The 17,218-nt window shown below is 45.4% G+C and overlaps 7 protein-coding genes across 7 annotated transcripts; 3 read left to right on the forward strand and 4 right to left on the reverse strand.

Moving 5' to 3' along the window:
• Positions 1 to 484: 484 nt before the first annotated feature.
• N7508_005000 (rRNA-processing protein PWP1) lies at positions 485 to 2,140 on the reverse strand (the record flags this gene model as incomplete). The annotated part of the gene is made up of 2 exons (XM_058463066.1): positions 485 to 1,844; positions 1,899 to 2,140. 2 exons carry the CDS (start codon positions 2,138 to 2,140, stop codon positions 485 to 487), a joined length of 1,602 nt encoding a protein of 533 aa, XP_058319544.1.
• Positions 2,141 to 2,375: 235 nt separating this feature from the next.
• Positions 2,376 to 2,755, forward strand: N7508_005001 (COX assembly mitochondrial protein; the record flags this gene model as incomplete). Its single annotated transcript, XM_058463067.1, has 2 exons — positions 2,376 to 2,409; positions 2,478 to 2,755. 2 exons carry the CDS (start codon positions 2,376 to 2,378, stop codon positions 2,753 to 2,755), a joined length of 312 nt encoding a protein of 103 aa, XP_058319545.1.
• A 386-nt stretch (positions 2,756 to 3,141) lies between these two features.
• On the reverse strand, positions 3,142 to 4,241 carry N7508_005002 (rRNA-binding ribosome biosynthesis protein UTP23; the record flags this gene model as incomplete). The annotated part of the gene is made up of 3 exons (XM_058463068.1): positions 3,142 to 3,947; positions 4,003 to 4,092; positions 4,154 to 4,241. The coding sequence occupies 3 exons, from the start codon at positions 4,239 to 4,241 to the stop codon at positions 3,142 to 3,144; spliced, it is 984 nt and encodes a 327-aa protein (XP_058319546.1).
• An 831-nt stretch (positions 4,242 to 5,072) lies between these two features.
• On the reverse strand, positions 5,073 to 6,311 carry N7508_005003 (PP2C family serine/threonine-protein phosphatase; the record flags this gene model as incomplete). Its single annotated transcript, XM_058463069.1, has 3 exons — positions 5,073 to 5,128; positions 5,185 to 5,846; positions 5,896 to 6,311. 3 exons carry the CDS (start codon positions 6,309 to 6,311, stop codon positions 5,073 to 5,075), a joined length of 1,134 nt encoding a protein of 377 aa, XP_058319547.1.
• Positions 6,312 to 7,610: 1,299 nt separating this feature from the next.
• Positions 7,611 to 8,539, forward strand: N7508_005004 (SDR family oxidoreductase; the record flags this gene model as incomplete). Its single annotated transcript, XM_058463070.1, has 2 exons — positions 7,611 to 8,085; positions 8,154 to 8,539. The coding sequence occupies 2 exons, from the start codon at positions 7,611 to 7,613 to the stop codon at positions 8,537 to 8,539; spliced, it is 861 nt and encodes a 286-aa protein (XP_058319548.1).
• Positions 8,540 to 8,620: 81 nt separating this feature from the next.
• On the reverse strand, positions 8,621 to 9,491 carry N7508_005005 (Dienelactone hydrolase; the record flags this gene model as incomplete). The annotated part of the gene is made up of 4 exons (XM_058463071.1): positions 8,621 to 8,777; positions 8,808 to 8,995; positions 9,046 to 9,298; positions 9,352 to 9,491. 4 exons carry the CDS (start codon positions 9,489 to 9,491, stop codon positions 8,621 to 8,623), a joined length of 738 nt encoding a protein of 245 aa, XP_058319549.1.
• A 222-nt stretch (positions 9,492 to 9,713) lies between these two features.
• N7508_005006 (uncharacterized protein) lies at positions 9,714 to 9,932 on the forward strand (the record flags this gene model as incomplete). Its single annotated transcript, XM_058463072.1, has 1 exon — positions 9,714 to 9,932. One exon carries the CDS (start codon positions 9,714 to 9,716, stop codon positions 9,930 to 9,932), a length of 219 nt encoding a protein of 72 aa, XP_058319550.1.
• Positions 9,933 to 17,218: the final 7,286 nt, after the last annotated feature.

Consider the following 17,218-nt stretch of genomic DNA (forward strand, 5'->3'; position numbering starts at 1 on the left):
TCGATGGAATGGTACTGATCGTCAAACATGCGCAAGGCTGGGTTAGCAGGATGATTGAAATATGAGATATTACCATTTTCTATTGAGAAACGGCTCAGAGAACTTGGCAAACAGCATGAAACGCAGCTTGACAATCTCCACAGAATCTGCCCAAACCCCAGGCTGTTCGCCATGGGGGTTAAAGAGAAACACATTCACAAGAAACGAGCTGATTGAGTACATCATTGGGGTGGACTTGATGGGACATAGTTGTGTCATAGTGGGCAAACAGGATAGACGCAAGTCAAGATGAGTGCTGCTGAGAAGAAGAGAGTAGGTAGAAAGAAGAGGGTGAGCGACTACAAGCTGCACATTTGAACACATTGACTATTGACATTGTTTTCATAGTGATAATTCATAACAAAAGATGGTCATTAACATGCAAAACCTAACGAATCTATTTTTTGACGCATAAACAACATGATCCAAGGGTATCAGTGTCCATCTAGTCTTCATCCATCGACTCCCAGCCATCGCCACCACGAGGCGCACCCTCATCAGCCTCCTCCTCACCCTCATCATCAGACTCCTCATCGTCAGCAGTGACACCAACCATGCGCTCCTCAACCTCATTAGCGAACTCAGGCATGCGAGACACGAACGCACGACGCACAGCGCCGTTAGTTGAGGCATCCCACACCTGCACATTGCCCTGGCTACCGGCAACAGCAATGCGGAAGCCGACTTCCTGGTCAGGGGCGAAGGCAGTGGAGAAGACCTTGCCGACCTCCACCTTGCGCGAAACAACCATGTTGGGGCGGTCGTTCTCGATATTCCAGAGCTTGACGGTCTTGTCTGTTGAGCCAGTGACAAGGAAGCCGGGGATGTTGCGGTTGATGTCGAAGGAGGAGACGGAGGAGTCGTGGGCTTGTAGAGACCAGACGGGCTTGGACTCGGCTGGGCTGGTGGGCACGTTGCGCATATCGTAGCGGTAGACCATGCCGGCGTCGGTGGTGACATAGAAGAAGTTGGGTTCGTGGGGGTCCCAGCGGACACCCTCGACGTCGGCGTCGACACCCCAGCGGGCTTGGGAGTCTGGCGCACGCATATCGGCTGCTACCACTGTACGGTCGTAACTGCCGCTGAGGAGGATGGTGGACTCGGTTGGGTGCCAGTCTAGTGAGCAGACCTTGTCCTTGTGGTGGGAGTAGGACTTCGCGCAGGTTGTGGTGTTGAGATCCCAGAGCTTGACGGTCTTGTCGGCGGAAGCAGAGGCGAGGAGGTTACGGTGAGCTCGGTTGGCGGCCAGCGCCAGGACGGAGTCGATGTGGTACTCGTCGTTGGCCTTGACCTTCTTCTTCTGCTTCTTCTTGGCCTTCTCGGCGTCCTGGCCGCCTTGGCCGAGGATGGCGTTGGGGTACATGCAGTCCACGACGTCCAAGTCCCAGATCTCAATGTCAGGCTCCATGGTTCCGACGGCGACGAAGTTTCCTTGTGTGCGGTTGTCGGGGTTGTTGCCAACGGGAATGTCGAGCCACTCCAAGCAGAGTGGGATACCGGGAAGCATGATATCGTGGTGAACGTAGAGGTTGTCTGCGCGGTCTTCGTAGACGTAGACCTCGAGGTGGGCAACTTCATCCTCAACCTTTCCGGCTAAGAGAAGGTTGTCGACGGGCATGATCTGCAGCTCCTCACGTTCCTCATCATCCTCATCCTCGGGCATCACAAGGTAAGGGTCGGCCTCGTTGGGCTGGTGGTAAGCAAGCGATTGGACATTGCCGAACATGGTGATCTTCTCTCCATCCTCATCCTTCTCATCGCTGTCATAGTGGTCCATGTCGAATTCCTTAAGAACATCATCCTCACTATAAAGCGATTAGCACATGTCAATCTCAGGCTTCAATACTCAAGCAACTCACTCGGCACCTTCCTTGGTCTTCTTTTCTTTATCATCATCCATAGCATCAGCAGCACCATCCTTCCCATCCTCATCCATAGCCTCATCCTGAGCAGCGCTTAGACCCTCCTTCGCATCCTCAAGCTGCATGCGCGCAAGCTTGGATATCCGGCCCATTTCCGCCTCGTCAATCTCATATTTGGTAGGGAACTGGGCAGCGACACCACGTCGCACCCACGCTGTAGTCGTGATCATAGAGGACATAATGAAAGCGTTGCTCAAAAAAACGATCACCTTCAACTTTTTTTTATCGCCGATATTTTTTTATCGGTGAGAGGGGCTGTCCGCCCGGCAGAAACAGGCCGATCATTTTACCGCCCGGGCATTTTGCAGACGCCGTTTGCTTGTCGGTGATTGATCGTACGATTGCTCTGACATTACTTCACTGTTCTCGAGATTTATTGTTTCCTGCTTTGACTCACATACTACCACCGCAACTATGCATTCGCATCTGCACACCCCCTACAACGTCAGTATGTTAAACCCTCTCTAGCCGGTCAACCCTCCTTCCGAAACCCCAATACTAATCGAAAAACCACAGACTGCGAGGAGATCATGACTGCCCTCGACGAATGCCACGCCAAGGGATTCATTCATAAAGCCATCGGAAGCTGCAACGATATCAAGCGCGATGTTAACAAATGCCTTTCCGGAGAGCGCTACGAGCGCGCAAAGCGCAACCGAGACCAGGCCCGTGGAAACCGCAAGCGTGTTGAAGAGATATGGGCTAAGGAGAGAGAGTTCGAGCAGGGCCCTTCCAATGTCGCCGCCGCCGCCGCCGCTGCAGCAACCGCCACAAATTCCGGTGCAAAGCAATAGATGCGCTTGGGTGGTATATGGCATTATGCTTGGAACTGGAGTTTTGGTTTGCTTTTTGGCCGTTCCGTGAGAAATTCCAGAGCGTGTCTTATTCTCTCTTCTCATTATATCCAGAGAGATGGATTGTTTGTACGATATTCCGAAATGTAGCTGTACATGTGACCAATCTTTGATCTACTATATTATTTGGTTTACTGGTATCACTAATAAGCAATGGGCTAATCGAGATTTCAATGTAATGTGAATGATATTGGATGTACATAGCTAGTCTACACCAGCTGGACTTTTGATATAACCCATCCATGATGAACGCCGTGTCCGGGAAGAAAGAAAGATGGAATGCATAATGATAACCAGCATCATGAGTCTAGGCCGTAACGATCAAATCAAGCATCAACCTCCATAGAAGTAGGCGCATCATTTGACTCAACAGGCTCCTCATCTCCTTGCCAACCACCCTTGTTGTGACGGCGCTTCCGCTTCGGCTTAGCAGCAGACTCATCGCCATCGGGCTGCTCAGTAGCATCCGCATCCTTAGAGACATCCGTGTCGACCTTCTTCTTTGGTGTCGGTGCAGGCGCATCGGTTCTCTTCTTGGGCTTCTTCATACTAAGCGGGTTAGGACCCTTAACCTTCGGGCCACGCTTCTTCTTAGGTTCGGCCGACTCTTCGCCTTCACCCTCCTCTCCATCACGCTTGCGCTTTCCAAGCATAGGATCGGCATCCAGTCCAGCGCGGAACTTTCCTCGCTCAACGCCATCGCGGACCAACTCGGAGGGGTTGCTCATAGGCTCGAGGACCATGACGGAGCGCTTGACGTAGATGATAGGCACACCGGGGATGGAGCGGGCCTGGGACCGTAAAGCCCGAGAACGGCGCATGGCCTCTTCTTCTTTGCGCTCATCTTCGCGCTTGTATTTCCGCTGCTCATCGTTGGGGGTTCGCTTCTTCAAAATTGGGTCTGCGCTTGCGAGTATGTAGTGCTCTTTGTTCTTCTTTGAGTCTGCATTCGGGGATAGCAGAGAGAGGAGACATTCGATCTCGTCGATTGGCGTGTGTTCCGCGTTGTGAGAGCAGTGGCGGAGAGGCAGTTCCGTTGGCGGGGGGAGGAACAAAGGTCTGTAGGGCTTTTCTGTTTTCGGGTTGATGGGCTGCGCGGCCATGATAGCGGCGAGTGAACATTTCGTCAATACTGTAAGATGTTAATTTAGTTGCGTCTTGAAGATCGAGGATCGGGTGGGACTAACGAGGCTTGACTTTGCCCTGGACTGTTCGCTCAAGTGCAGGAATCAAATCCATCTTAAAGGAGTCAGTGGCGCGGAGGAAGTTCGAGTCCACTGTTCAAGCGCGGGTCAGTACTGTAATGTACATCGGAGCAGAGCATTGAAATAAACATACCCAGCACCTGGTAAGCCTCACGGAACCCGAAAGCGAGTTCATATTGATGCATAAGCTTGCGATACTTCTTGGAACGTTTGGCCCTCATTGTGAATGTTGAAGGTCAAAATATGGGTAATTTGAGGTGTCGAGCATGAGCTTCTGCGTCGACCGAAACTTTTTTCATTTTGCCGGGCGGCGACCAAGGCGGCGTTGTGGTCCGTGCTGAGGATGTACCCAGTACTTATTTTGAGTGGGGCTACGCAATCAAATTGGCGTACCGTGTACATACTATCACTCACATTTTATGGTTTATCTACTTGACTCTCATTGCATTATGGTATGTATATTTAATCATAGAGATATTAGGACATAAGTATTATTATTGTTCAATAGACTAAGACCTTCGTAGTTCAAGGCAGATCTACTTGGCCATCAAGTGGACAGGAGAGCCAGCTCTTGCCGTGATAGTATGATTGAGTAATGTGCATGGCACCTCTGTTTAACCAGATGCTAGCCAAGGGCATGTTATGCTAGCAAATTGCAGGTCGACTGGTATACCCTCACTGTGTTCATGGCCATCACTGTACAGTTCTCCGTTGGGAAGGGCAGGCAGGGTTGGATGAGTCTTGAACTCTCTGCGCGGTATGGTGCCGAAGAGACTGGCGGCTGCAGATTTCAGGTCTTTAGGTATGGACAGCCATAAGCGCAGCGCGTGTGTCAGCCCAGTTCGTGAGAGCATTTGCTCAAATTGCGCTGTGTCTGGAGATAGTTCTGGTGGGAATCTGATGATATGGCATCGGGGCTGGATCCAGTAGCCGGGTTGCGTTGTTCGAAGTTCCGTATCGAGGAGACCTGATATTCAAGCATGGCAGAGTCGCTGCGCCCCAGATTCGTGCAATTTAATATGAAAAGTTGTCTGGATAACGCTGGTTGTATCTCATCCCACTCGTTTCTTGCAGGATGCAACCACAACGGAAATGTCGTCCATTTTTCCTGTTTGGGATTAATATGTAAGAATAACAACGTCCAGGGGCAAGGACAGATCGTACCTCCTTCTATAGCAAGTCCCTCGTCCACGGCTTTCTCCATAAATGGGCTTTCTGCGAAAGGATCCCGGGCAATGGTCAGAGCAGCATTGAGCAACTCCCGGGCGGCGTATACATTGCGTTCCTCAGACAGGCCAGGATTCTGAGCCACCTCCTTAGCCACAGCTTGTCCCTCGACCCATTTATTGATGCTGTCGATGATGACTTTCAGAACCTCGTGTTCCCAGAGATTATCCATGACACCGTCGGACAAGGCCAGGACGATATCGTCTTCTTCTAGCGCAACTTTTGATAAAACGGCATCTTTCCTCGGTGTGTCGACGCTGTTTGTGCCGAGTTGCATAGGACAATCGAACCAGTGCCATTGCTCAGCGGTTCGGAATACGACTTTCTCCTCGCTAGGTCGAATCACGAGGATCTTGCAGTCGCCCAGGTTCGTCACGTATAACAGCGGCTTCTGTGTGCCATCCTTCTCATTCGTCCAGTGTAGAATAGCAGTTGCCGAGGTGGTCGTTCCTAGCCATTGTGTAGGTGATGTTGTCGCGCGAATAGTCTCTTCGTATGCAGACTGCAAGTATCCGACCGGGTCGAGACAGTTGGTGCTCTTATCAATATTGCGCTCGACCTCGAGGGCCCAGAAATGTAAAAGGAGTCTAGACCAGAGACTGAAGGAAAGTTAGCGCTCATCCAAAATCCAACCAGGGGATCACTCACGCAGCGTGGCCATGGGGTCTCGTGGCCCAAGCGCCGACGCCATCGTCGACGCCTAGGAAGTTCTCCGAGACAAGGATGGCATCGTCCCCGTTGTTCAAACCCCGGACTAGCTCGCCCTTGACGGATAATCTCTTATCCTGACTCAGTTGAGTGGTCAAGGGATCGGAGAAGGATGTGGACGGTGGAGACAGGAACGGCGGTGGAAAGGGCCGTGGGGGTCGTTTCGCACACAGGGCATATCCGGTCTCGAATCTAAAGGGCGATTTTCGGACTTGCGGCTGAGGGACTGGGGTGGTGATGCCGTAGGAGGGCCACACTGCCGCGTGGTATGGCCGTGCCGTGCTCGGATGCCGACTCGAGCTTATATTCGCGATCCACTTGCTAATAAACGTCCAAGGTGATGCCTTGGTCACCATGACTCGGCGAAGAAGGGTATGTTAAGTCATGGGGAAAGAAAAGAATTGAAAATTGAAGGTGTTCTGAGTCAGGGCTTGTGCACTCACCGGAGCCGATCGAGGTATCTCAAGTTTTCACTGGTCTGCGCCGCCGACTGTTCCTCGCCCTACGGAGTATCTCTGATCATCGGAGTTGGCCGTGACATTCCTACTGCGTACCTATTTTGCTTGCCTTATTTTAGAAACAAAACAAATCCGAACTATATCTAAGACTATAAATGACTATCTTGACTATACAAATATACCCCGTTCCCTAGTTCATACGGTTCTGATCGTCACTGAATAATCCAGGCTGGTGGGTCGCTCTTCGAGATTCTAGACAAGTTCCTATTTTCTTATGTATAGTTTCTTAGAATATGTGATATACCCCTGTGATATACCCCTGGTTTATCACATATATTACACTTCTCCTTATTTTAGCCCCGAAACATCGATGGTCAGCCCTTTGGGTATAATAGGGGCTGTCCATATGCTACGGTGCAACCTAATCTATACACTGCTACGCTTCAACATTCAACCTATTTTCATATCGTACAAATCTATGGAACAGGACATGAGATATTCACTGAATGGAATTTGACTCGGTTTATCAATGAACAGATAAAGTAAATGTGTTTTTCTCGCATCTATCAGATTTTGACCTCCCGCCGAGCGGGAGAAGGATGCTTCTTAGATTCATTCTGTTCTATATCGCTAGTTCGCTCTCTTTGCTTATTTTAAAGCCGGATACACTTTGAATCTACTATCCCCCTGGTTATCTATCGTTCATATATTGTCATACTAGCTAGTTCGAATGATGGACAGTTATAAGGATACCCCTCATACGGCCAAGTGAACTATGCTGAGAACAATGCATTGGCCCTTCCGTAGATTATTTCTAGATCATTGATGAGTTACCTCAAGTACAAACTTTCATTGCAAACAGATGACGGTGTTCATTATATGAAGCTTCAATCGTTGAAGTATCAGACCCCGTCAAGTGAATGACGTATCAGTGGCTTTTGCACCGTATTGATCCATCCTGTCCGCATACCGTTCGTGCAAGATACCTATTGGCTTCTTTCCACATAGAAAAAGAAACAAATATGCCCATAGACGGAGTTACAGCTTCTCAATAGTAGTAATTTCCGCTACCTCCGTGCGGTTCCCCGCTATCTCCGTGAACATACATGTATAGGTTCAAGCTAACGTTAGTTGTACTTCGATAATTACTATAAAACTCAATACACCGTCTCTTACAGTCAACTGATCAAACCGACAATGTCCTTCAAAAGGCTCACCTGGCTAATAACGGGGTGCTCCTCCGGGCTCGGCCTCTCCCTCACACGAGCCGCACTGGCCGGCGGTCATAGGGTCATTGCTACCTCTCGCAATCCTTCTCGTACTCCTGATCTGGTTGCGGAGGTTGAGGTAAAGGGAGGCAAATGGATCCGATTGGATGTCACTAGCTCCGAAAGCAGCGATGTGGTTGCAGAGCTGGAGAAGGACGAACATATTGACATCCTTGTTAACAATGCTGGGGCCTGTATCTTTGGGCCTATTGAGACCGCCACCGAGGAGGAGATCCGTTCCCAGATGGAGACCATGTACTTTGGTCCGTTACGCCTGATTCGCGCTGTCCTTCCTTATATGCGTCAACGCCGGTCTGGCGTCATTGTCAACATGAGCAGTGGTGCCTCGCTCGATGGAATGCCAACTATGGGTGTCTATGGTGGAGCTAAAGCTGGTTTAGATGGTATGTGGAGCCCCATGCTAGTATTCATGGGTTTTAGTGGATCTATGTGACTAACTTTGATATTACAGGTCTCACCAAGATCCTCGCTAAGGAGATCGCTCCCTTCAACATCCGTACATTGACCGTTGTTCTGGGAACATTCAACACCAATATGCCTAATGATGTTGCTTTAGGCAAGCTTCCACTGCCTGATGACTACAACGGTACTTTCACCGAACAGGTCCAGCAGCTTCTTGTGAGTGGACACATAAAGCTCAACGGTGACAAAGATAAGGCTATGCAAGTGCTATATCAAGTTGTGGTTGGGGAAGGCGTGGGTGAGGCACATGAAGCAGAGAAATTGCTTCCATTGGGAAGTGATATGATACCTCGTCTGAAGGGAGTGCAAGACCAACTATGTCATGCCTTGGAAGTGTTTGGTTCCGTTGCCAATATTGTTGATATTGATAACTAGATTTGCATAGTTCTACAGTGAATCAACTCGAGGTCTCTCAAATCCGTACAGTTTGAGTCAAATGCTGCATGCAATTAGAGTCTAAATACATAGCCTCTTAATCAATTCTACTTGAAAATATTCGTTTCTCAAGTGCTCATTAAACCACTCAACGCCTTGTATGAAAGCGCTTCGCTTCGCAAATCTCACATCTGGAATGGCTGGATCACCTCGAACCGTGAAGCCGTGGTTTACAACGCTATACAGATTGATCTGATATGGAACCTACAGCCCTTTTAAGATTGCCTCCGTTTCGTGCCGCTTTGCAGCCGCAATCGCCAATGGACATTCAATGTCCTTGATCTCACTTTCATCAACATGCGACGGATGAGCTGTATAGCCAATGTCCACTCTGCCTGGTTTCAAATGTCGTATGAAGTACTTTCCGCCGAAGCAGTATCTAGTTGCGCCAAATTTCTATTGTAAGGTCAATGGTGGTGCTTTACTTGGCTTCACGATTTGCATACCTTGCAGCCGAGCTTTCGCATCACAGTTAAACAAGTCTCAACTACTGGATCAACTGTTTCAGGCAGATGATTTATGCCTTGCGGGTGATATCCCCCTATCCTCCACTTTTGCATATCCAAATCTCCGGTTCTGTTCAATGGTACTGCGTAACCGTAGAAAATTTCTGGCATCAGAACCACGTAGCCGTGCATTGCAAATTGGTCTGCAATGAGTTGGGTATATGTGAGCCGACAGCCGATGATATCAGTGAGTCTGCTTTCAATTAATGGGTAGTGTAGAATTTGATACGTATTGTAGCAACTTACATCAGAAGGCCGTGGTTCGAGTTATTTGGAGGATGACTGGTGTATACTTCGAAGTCACCCAACGTTGACAATGTTCCTTTTGGCTGTCCGTCATATTTGACACCTTGGTAACAGCATGATCCAGCGGAATAAGAAACCATGATAATCACAATCTTGTAATTTATTCAGAGTGCCCCGGCCTAACCTGCGAAAAATCCAAAGCTATCTATACATGGCTTAGTCGACAAAAGGAGAGAACAAGGCCGAATCCCATGCCCGATATTTCCGTCTAGGCAAAAGAATTCATTGCTGTTCTGTTATGGTTTAAATGTAACTATTTAGTTTATGGCTTCTTTCATACATACTCAAGAATCACCTCCACAATGGCACCAGATCTAGAAACAGCTGAGCCGAAAGCTGCCACGGAAACGTCCCAGCAGTCGCTCATATCAAATCTCCGATTGCGTCTTCCTGGTCAGACAGCCCCGTTCACTCATCCATTTGGGCATCTCAAGTCGATCGAAGGCACAATTGTTGACTTTGACGGGTCTGATATTCGAGCGCGCGGCAAATGGTCTCGGGCTTTTGTTCACGGGCACTGAAAGCTTTTTCATGCCAGTATCTCATTCCACTCGCGAAAAGTTGATGTTGATATCGGTGGACCGGTTAATGATTCGTGATGGACAAGCAGCGCAGAATATATAATGTTAAGAGACTCAAGCAACGACAAATTTTAGACAGTGCAGAATTTATTCAGTTTACTCAAACCGTACGGGCCTATTTCACTTAATGACACTATTTACATGATCTTTACATGACCGAGTGTTAGCGACGAAGGCACCTCGGGTTTTCCACAGGTACCCCATGAGATATTCCACGCTAAACTGCATTCGGTAGCTTGCAGCCGCAGCCCTAATTTCTAATTGGAATGCGGTTCAATCCATCAAAATTAATAGACAAATAACAAATTTGATTTGTACTGACTGAAGATACCATACGGTCAAGATTGGCTTTCTATTTATGTAATCTAGGTGACGGTAAAACTGCCGCCTCGGGAAGTGATCGGCTCCCAGAGCACAGGGTGAGTTAGTCACCCCGCCGCCCTGAGCGGCTCACGGAGCGACCATGAGCAGCTCACTGAGCAACCTGATCGCTCACCCCAATGCTCAGGCTGATCGGCCCATTCAATCTCATCTTGTCTCTCCGTTCTTTCAAATGCTCCGACAATAACCGCTCTATTGCCTACTTGTTCCTGGGAGCGAAGGCTAGGAAATGGCGTATTCTCACGTTGCTATAGTAACTTCCTCTCAATCTTTGAAGTCCTAGTTGGTCGACTTAACCAGTCTTTTAACTTGTGTGAGAGATTGAACATCTTATCTTCCCTACAATTTACTATCCAATCTTTCCTTCACAACGCAGGCTCCGTCCGGCCGTCCGTTCAATAATCCTAAACATAAATTCCCTTATTATCCCGATTCTCTATATTCGGGGCTAACTTGACCCTAGGACTATCGTATACTGCGATAATCGGGCAAAGATTTTCGCGTGCCCTACTATAGGCCTCGAATATATTTATATACCGTGCTACGCAAAATAGGGAAATAAATCATCGGTCTTAGTATAACGAGAAGTTCGCGTTATAGTCTATATTATACTAGTGTTCCTAGGATCACTTCCTTTAGCCGATCCACTATAAGGTTAAATAGCTTTTAATTGGCCATAGCTAAGGGTCGAGAAGTTGCACTAATTAACGTATATCGTCTTATTTTTATATTGCGTTGACTATAGAGCTAGAAACTATGCCGATCCTCTTATATTACGCTCTATAGTGTAATAGGCATAAGGAGACAATAAAGCCTAGAATATAAATAGTCCTAAGGATACCTTCTTTCTAGATTTCCTTATATATTCTCTTAAATCTAGTCCCGCTCCAAATATCCTTGCTTTTACTATAGTCACACTAAATTATTAGAATTTCTAGTAGCCGCTAATAACGAACACCCCGTAAAAGTGCCCTTCGATTTGTTCCGAAACCTAAACTATTATTATAATAGAGTAACTTAATACCTTAGGAGGAAGTCGCGAAGGAGGTTATTATAGGCTCGAAAATAATATACCATAAGAAGAGTATATAGCAGAGGACGTAGGTAGGTTATATTAATAATATTTGTTTTAACACCCTTTGATTTAATAAGATATCTCTAGCAGCGGAAATTGGCCGGCTTTCCCTATCTATTTCGCCTAATATCTATCAAAACAATATATTAGCCGCCGATAATTACCCCGATTACCCCGAGGAGGTTACGCTTTATCCTTCCTCTCGAGTTAGTAGTACTCCCTCCGTGACTAGCCTAGATAGATGTCAGGACCCTCGACTACTTATGTTGGTACCTGAGGCACGAGTGGTGCCTCAGGAATCGTGGCAGTATAGTACTGCTCACCGCCCGGAAACTGGGCCAGCCTGTATTTAGTTCATCCCCGCTAACCCTGGGAAGGGTCAGCGTTCAGTCTCTTCTACAATAGAACCATATTGTACTACACGTCAGCTGAGGCTTCTACTTCGCTTACCTAACTAAACCGGAGACTCTGCGTGGTCTCACAATTCTGAACGCTCACCGAAACACGGTTTGCCCGGTAGAACCTCACCAACAAGCCATGAACTCGCGTCGCTCCTAACGCCTCACCGAAGGGCTTTAAGCGAGCCAATCTAGTGAGGACCGCTTGAATGGGCCAGCTAGGCACGACCCTAGGCCTTAGGTCACCGAAAGCGTTGAAGACTCGACCATGGAAACCACCCAAGAACCGACTGGGCCATTCCCGCCGACCGAACCAATACCTCTCCGGGTACCAACGCCAATAATCGAACAACAATCTTCCACAACTAGGGCAGCTTAGGGAGCGGTCACCGAACAGGAGATACGAGAACTAGAGGAATTGGAGAGAGAAGCATATAATCTACGGAGAGCCCGGGTCATGGAGCAACTTCGCCGAGAGTAGGGCTATCTCACGCAACAAGCAGAGATAAGACCACCTCCACTCGCACCTAGCAATACGCTATTTACTACACCTAGCAATACACCGACAAGGGCGTCTACTCTAGCAAGTACGTCGCAATCGGAGACAACCTAGCCGCCTATCGCATTCGGCGAAGAAGCTATTATACCACTAACTAGTTTCCCCGACGAGCTATTCGAGCTCAATGACTATCGACCGCCACAAGCTACCGACCAAGAATCTAATCGGAAGGCCCTGTTCACCCTACGCCGACGTAGTATCAAGAAACCGCGGGATTAGCCTAACCTAGTGATCTACAAGGCAAAAGACAACGACAAGTATCGAAGATAGGTCTTCTCACTAGAAGAGTTCTTCGAGGCTGACCATACTTGTATAGACTGGTTCGAGTACCAACCTTATCAGACGCGATAGGCGCTGGCCTATTGCTCGAACTAGGTGAAGGAGCTATACAAGGTCAAGTTTCCCTACGATACCCCTTATTTTAGGGATATAAAGAACTAGGCCATTGGATTGATCAACAAGCACAAGAATCTACAAGAAGCTATATCTAAGCAATTCGACCTAGCCACTCAGAAAGAAACTAAGTCTGTCTGCGAATACGCTACGCGCCTAATCCAGTACTAGGGCCAGATAAAAGAACAAGAACGGATAGGCGATATTCAAATCTACACCCGGCTTCGTAACTCGGTGTTACCCTCTATCAAAGAAAGGAGGGAGTAATTCGACGTCCAGAGAGAAATAGACCTTACAGAGTATATCGACTATCTCACTACTATCGAGAATAATATCCCTGCCCGACAACTAGCCCTGTCTAACCGAAGGAAGGACGCCAAAGGGGCTATTCCACCGGACCGGGGAAATCAGCCCTAACCACACACTTTCGGCCGTAACCCTACCTTCCGGACCAAAGGTCGAGGACGAGGAAGGGGCAGTTACGGATCACGACAGGATCCGATACCACGATATAGCACTTCGACTGACCTAGCCAAGAAAAGAAAGGTACAGGATAGCGCCTATTTTAACTACGGAGAGATAGGTCACCTCGCTAGATCCTACATAAGGAAGAAGACGGACCTTAGAGCCTCTACCGTCGAAGTACCAAAAAATAGACAGCCCTAGCGAACCTTGCCGCAATCGCACTAGGGGCCGCTAAGACTTATTTAGATAGAGAAAAGGCCTTTGTCTACGAAGCGGTTGTTATCCTGGCCGATAGGGACATCCCTATAAGCGTCCTTATGGATAGCGGCGTAGAGGCATATTTCGTGAACCAAAAATAGGCTAAATAACACCTCCCGGATAGCGAAGCTATACCGCGGACGGTTAGGGCTATCAACGAACAGACTCTGAAGATGTCAGGGTTATAGGATCATGTGATAAGAGGAAAGGAAGTAATAAAGAAGAGAGTAAGAAGAATAAAGTGAGAGAGAAGAGTATAGTTGTTTATTTCAGTCGGGGTATCACTCTCTATTTATGTTATTTCCCCTAGGTGGCAAATGCTCTTGCCACCTAGTTGATTTATCAGCATTGGTAATTTGATTTATCAGCAGATGCTTCTAGTTCTTTCTATTAGCTTCTATTGCCGATAGTATCCGAAGGTATTCGGTTATAGCCGAGATCTCGGTTCTTATTGGTTCGGGATCTTATCTTATAGATAAGATCCACTATATTATAATTGGTCTTATAGGAAAAAGTGGCTTTTTCCTACCCTCCATTATAAAAAGGGTTCTTTTATAGTCGTATAGACTTCTTATATTGATACCCCCCCCGTAAGCTATATAGGGTAGGGTACTCTATATAGGTTATAGTATATAGTATATTGGCGTATTATTATTATAGTAGTATTTTTTATGGTATAGCACTTAGACCTAGTAGGTTTAAATGATATTGATATAATGGTGTTGCTAAACACTTAGTGAGTGTATCTGCCAGTTGGTCCTTTGAGCTTACGTGTAGTAGCTCAATTTGGCCAGTAGCTATAGCATTTCTTGTAAAATGATATATAAGCTCAATATGTTTACTTCTTTTGTGGAACTCAGGATTTTCAGCCAACTTCTTCGCAGACATACTATCCACTAGTATTTTTGGAATAGAAGTGGAATATCCGAGTTCTAGTTTCTTATTGATATAGTTGAGCATATTAGCTAAGTAAATAGCTTCTTTTGTGGCTTCTTTTAGTGCCATATATTCTGCCTCGCAACTACTCAGTGCGGGTGTTTTTTGTAATTGTGAATTCCACGATATAGGGTTATTTTGTCCTATAGTAGGACTAAGGCTAAAGATATAGCCTGTTGTAGATCTTCTAATATCTAGGTCATTCGCCCAGTCGCTATCAGAGTATCCTTTTAGTATAAGGTCTTCTCCAGCACAGTTTAGGGTAAGCCCTAGATTAGGGCTTCCTAAAAGGTATTTCCAGATTTTATTTAGTGCCGTAAAATGCTCGCTATTAGGATTGCTCATATAGCGTGCACAATAGATCACTTTATAGGTTATATCAGGCCTAGTTTTTAGTGCTAGGTATAGTAGTGAACCAATATGTTTTTGGTATATTTTGACGTCCTTAGGGTCTGCTATAGTGTCATTTTTTCGTAGTTTTGCCCCTGGTTCTCCTGGTATTAGAGTAGGCTTATATCTTGGGTTATTTATTATATTAAACTTTTGTAGTAGTTTTGCAGTATATTCCGACTGATTTATATATAGCATCTTTGTGCTATAGTTTATTTTTATAGTATTTCCTAAGAAGGTAGACACAGGGCCTATTTCTTCTAGTTTCACGTATTCTCTTATTTTATTAGTTATATTTCTTATATATTGTATATTAGGATGTATAGCCAATATATCATCAACGTGACATATTAAAATACAGCCTGTTTTATGGTTTATAAATATTCCTTCGTCGTACGGGAATACGTCGAATTCGAATCTTAGTAGTATAGTGGCTAGGTGTTTATACCATAGCCTAGGGCTCTGCTTTAGGCCATATAATGCTTTCTTTAAAAGGCAGCATTTCTTATTATTATTATATACCCCGATAGGTAGTATGGTATAGATATTAGCGTCTATATCGGCGTGAACAAAAGCGTTTTTCACGTCGTATTGTCTTATTTCCCAGCCCTTATTCACCGCTACTATCAGTAGTAGGTGCCAGGTCTCTGTTCTACACGTAGTAGAGAATTTCTCTAGGAAGTCTATTCCTAGTCTTTGGTTAAAGCCTTGTATAACCCAGCGGGCTTTGTATCTAATAGTCTTATCACTATTAGTTATATAGGACGGCTTTACACTATTAGGGTCTAGTATAGGTTTTTTCTTAAAAACCCAACGGCCTCTAATAGGTATAATGTTCTTTGGTATATCTATTATATCGTAGGTATTTTGTTTTTCTAGCTCACTTACTTCTTCAGCGCATGCGCGGAGCCATTCATCTTTTTCTGGGCTATTTATAGCCTGATTATATGTATTAGGCTCGTCTAAGTGAGACGTAGTTAATATAAAGTTATTATTAGCGGGTAATTCCAGGCTCGTTATTATATTATTTATAGTGGTATCTTTTATAGTATAGAAGAGCGTATTTTTAATCGGGATTTGTATTTCAATTTTATGTTTTGGGTCATAGTCTATAGCTTTATAGCTATTGTTATTAGTATTGTTATTAGTATTGTTATTGGTATTCTTATTGGTATTGTTATTGGTATTGTTATTGGTATTGTTATTGGTATTGTTATTGGTATTGTTATTAGTGCCTATATATAGGCCTATTTTTGAGTCCTTCTTCTTATCTGTTTTCTTTATTGGTTTTAGGAATTGATTCTCTGTTATAGTAACGTCTCTTGACCATAGAGCCGTCTTTTTGTTATAATCCCATAGTTTATAGTGTTTGTATTCGCTATAGCCTATAACAATAGCTTCTTCTTTTCTAGGAGATAGCTTTGATATATAGGAGTTTTTATGGTAATAAGCTTTTGATCCCCAGGATCTTATATTGCTTATATTAGGTTTTATTCCATAATAGGCTTCATAGGGTGTTTTAAACCCGAGTGATGTATGTGGGGTTCTATTATATATATAGCAGGCATGTATTAGGGCTTCACCCCATAAGTAGTGAGGCGTATTTGATTGTATTAAGAAAGAACGTACTTTATTGAATAGAGTAAGATTTATTCGCTCTATTAAGCCATTAGGCTCTTTTGTATAGGACGGAGTAGTTCGATGTATAATGCCGTTTTTTGCTAGACTTTTAGCAAAGGGCATATTTATATATTCTCCTCCGTTATCAGAGAACAATTCTCGTATTCTTCTCTTTTTATTGTTATTTTCTACTATAGCCTTAAAGTCCTCAAATGCTTTATAGGCACCGTTCTTTGTATAGATAAGGGAAACCCATAGGTATCGGGATTTCTTATCTAAAAACGTAATATAGTAGGTATATTTATTGTACGTAGGTGGTAGTGGCCCGCCTAGGTCTGTATATATTCGGTCTAATATATCGTATTCTATAAGATCAGATGAGTTCTTATAGATATATCTATTGTCTTTAGCTAAAAGGCATATTTTGCATTTATTAGCTATAAAGTTATTGATATCTTGTTAAGTTATAGTGATATTCTGGGCCCGTAACATATAAGTTAGGGCTTTTATATTGCAATGCCCTAGGCGTATATGCCATTGGGTCATTATTGTAAGATTATTAGTCTTTTTATCTTTTGCTGTTTGCGGAAGGTCTATTATTTTCTGTGCTATTTGAGCACTTTCAGTATTGTTAGGTAGTATTTGAGCTTCCGTATAGTATAGGTTGTTTTGTTTATAGCCAATTGCTACTATTCTTTTATGTTGATAGAGTATAGCCTTTCTAGGGAGAAACAGGCTTATGATATCTGGC

The sequence above is a fragment of the Penicillium antarcticum genome, assembly GCF_028974205.1.
Source record: "Penicillium antarcticum strain IBT 31339 chromosome Unknown utg000005l_segment0_segment0, whole genome shotgun sequence".
NCBI lineage: Eukaryota > Fungi > Ascomycota > Eurotiomycetes > Eurotiales > Aspergillaceae > Penicillium > Penicillium antarcticum.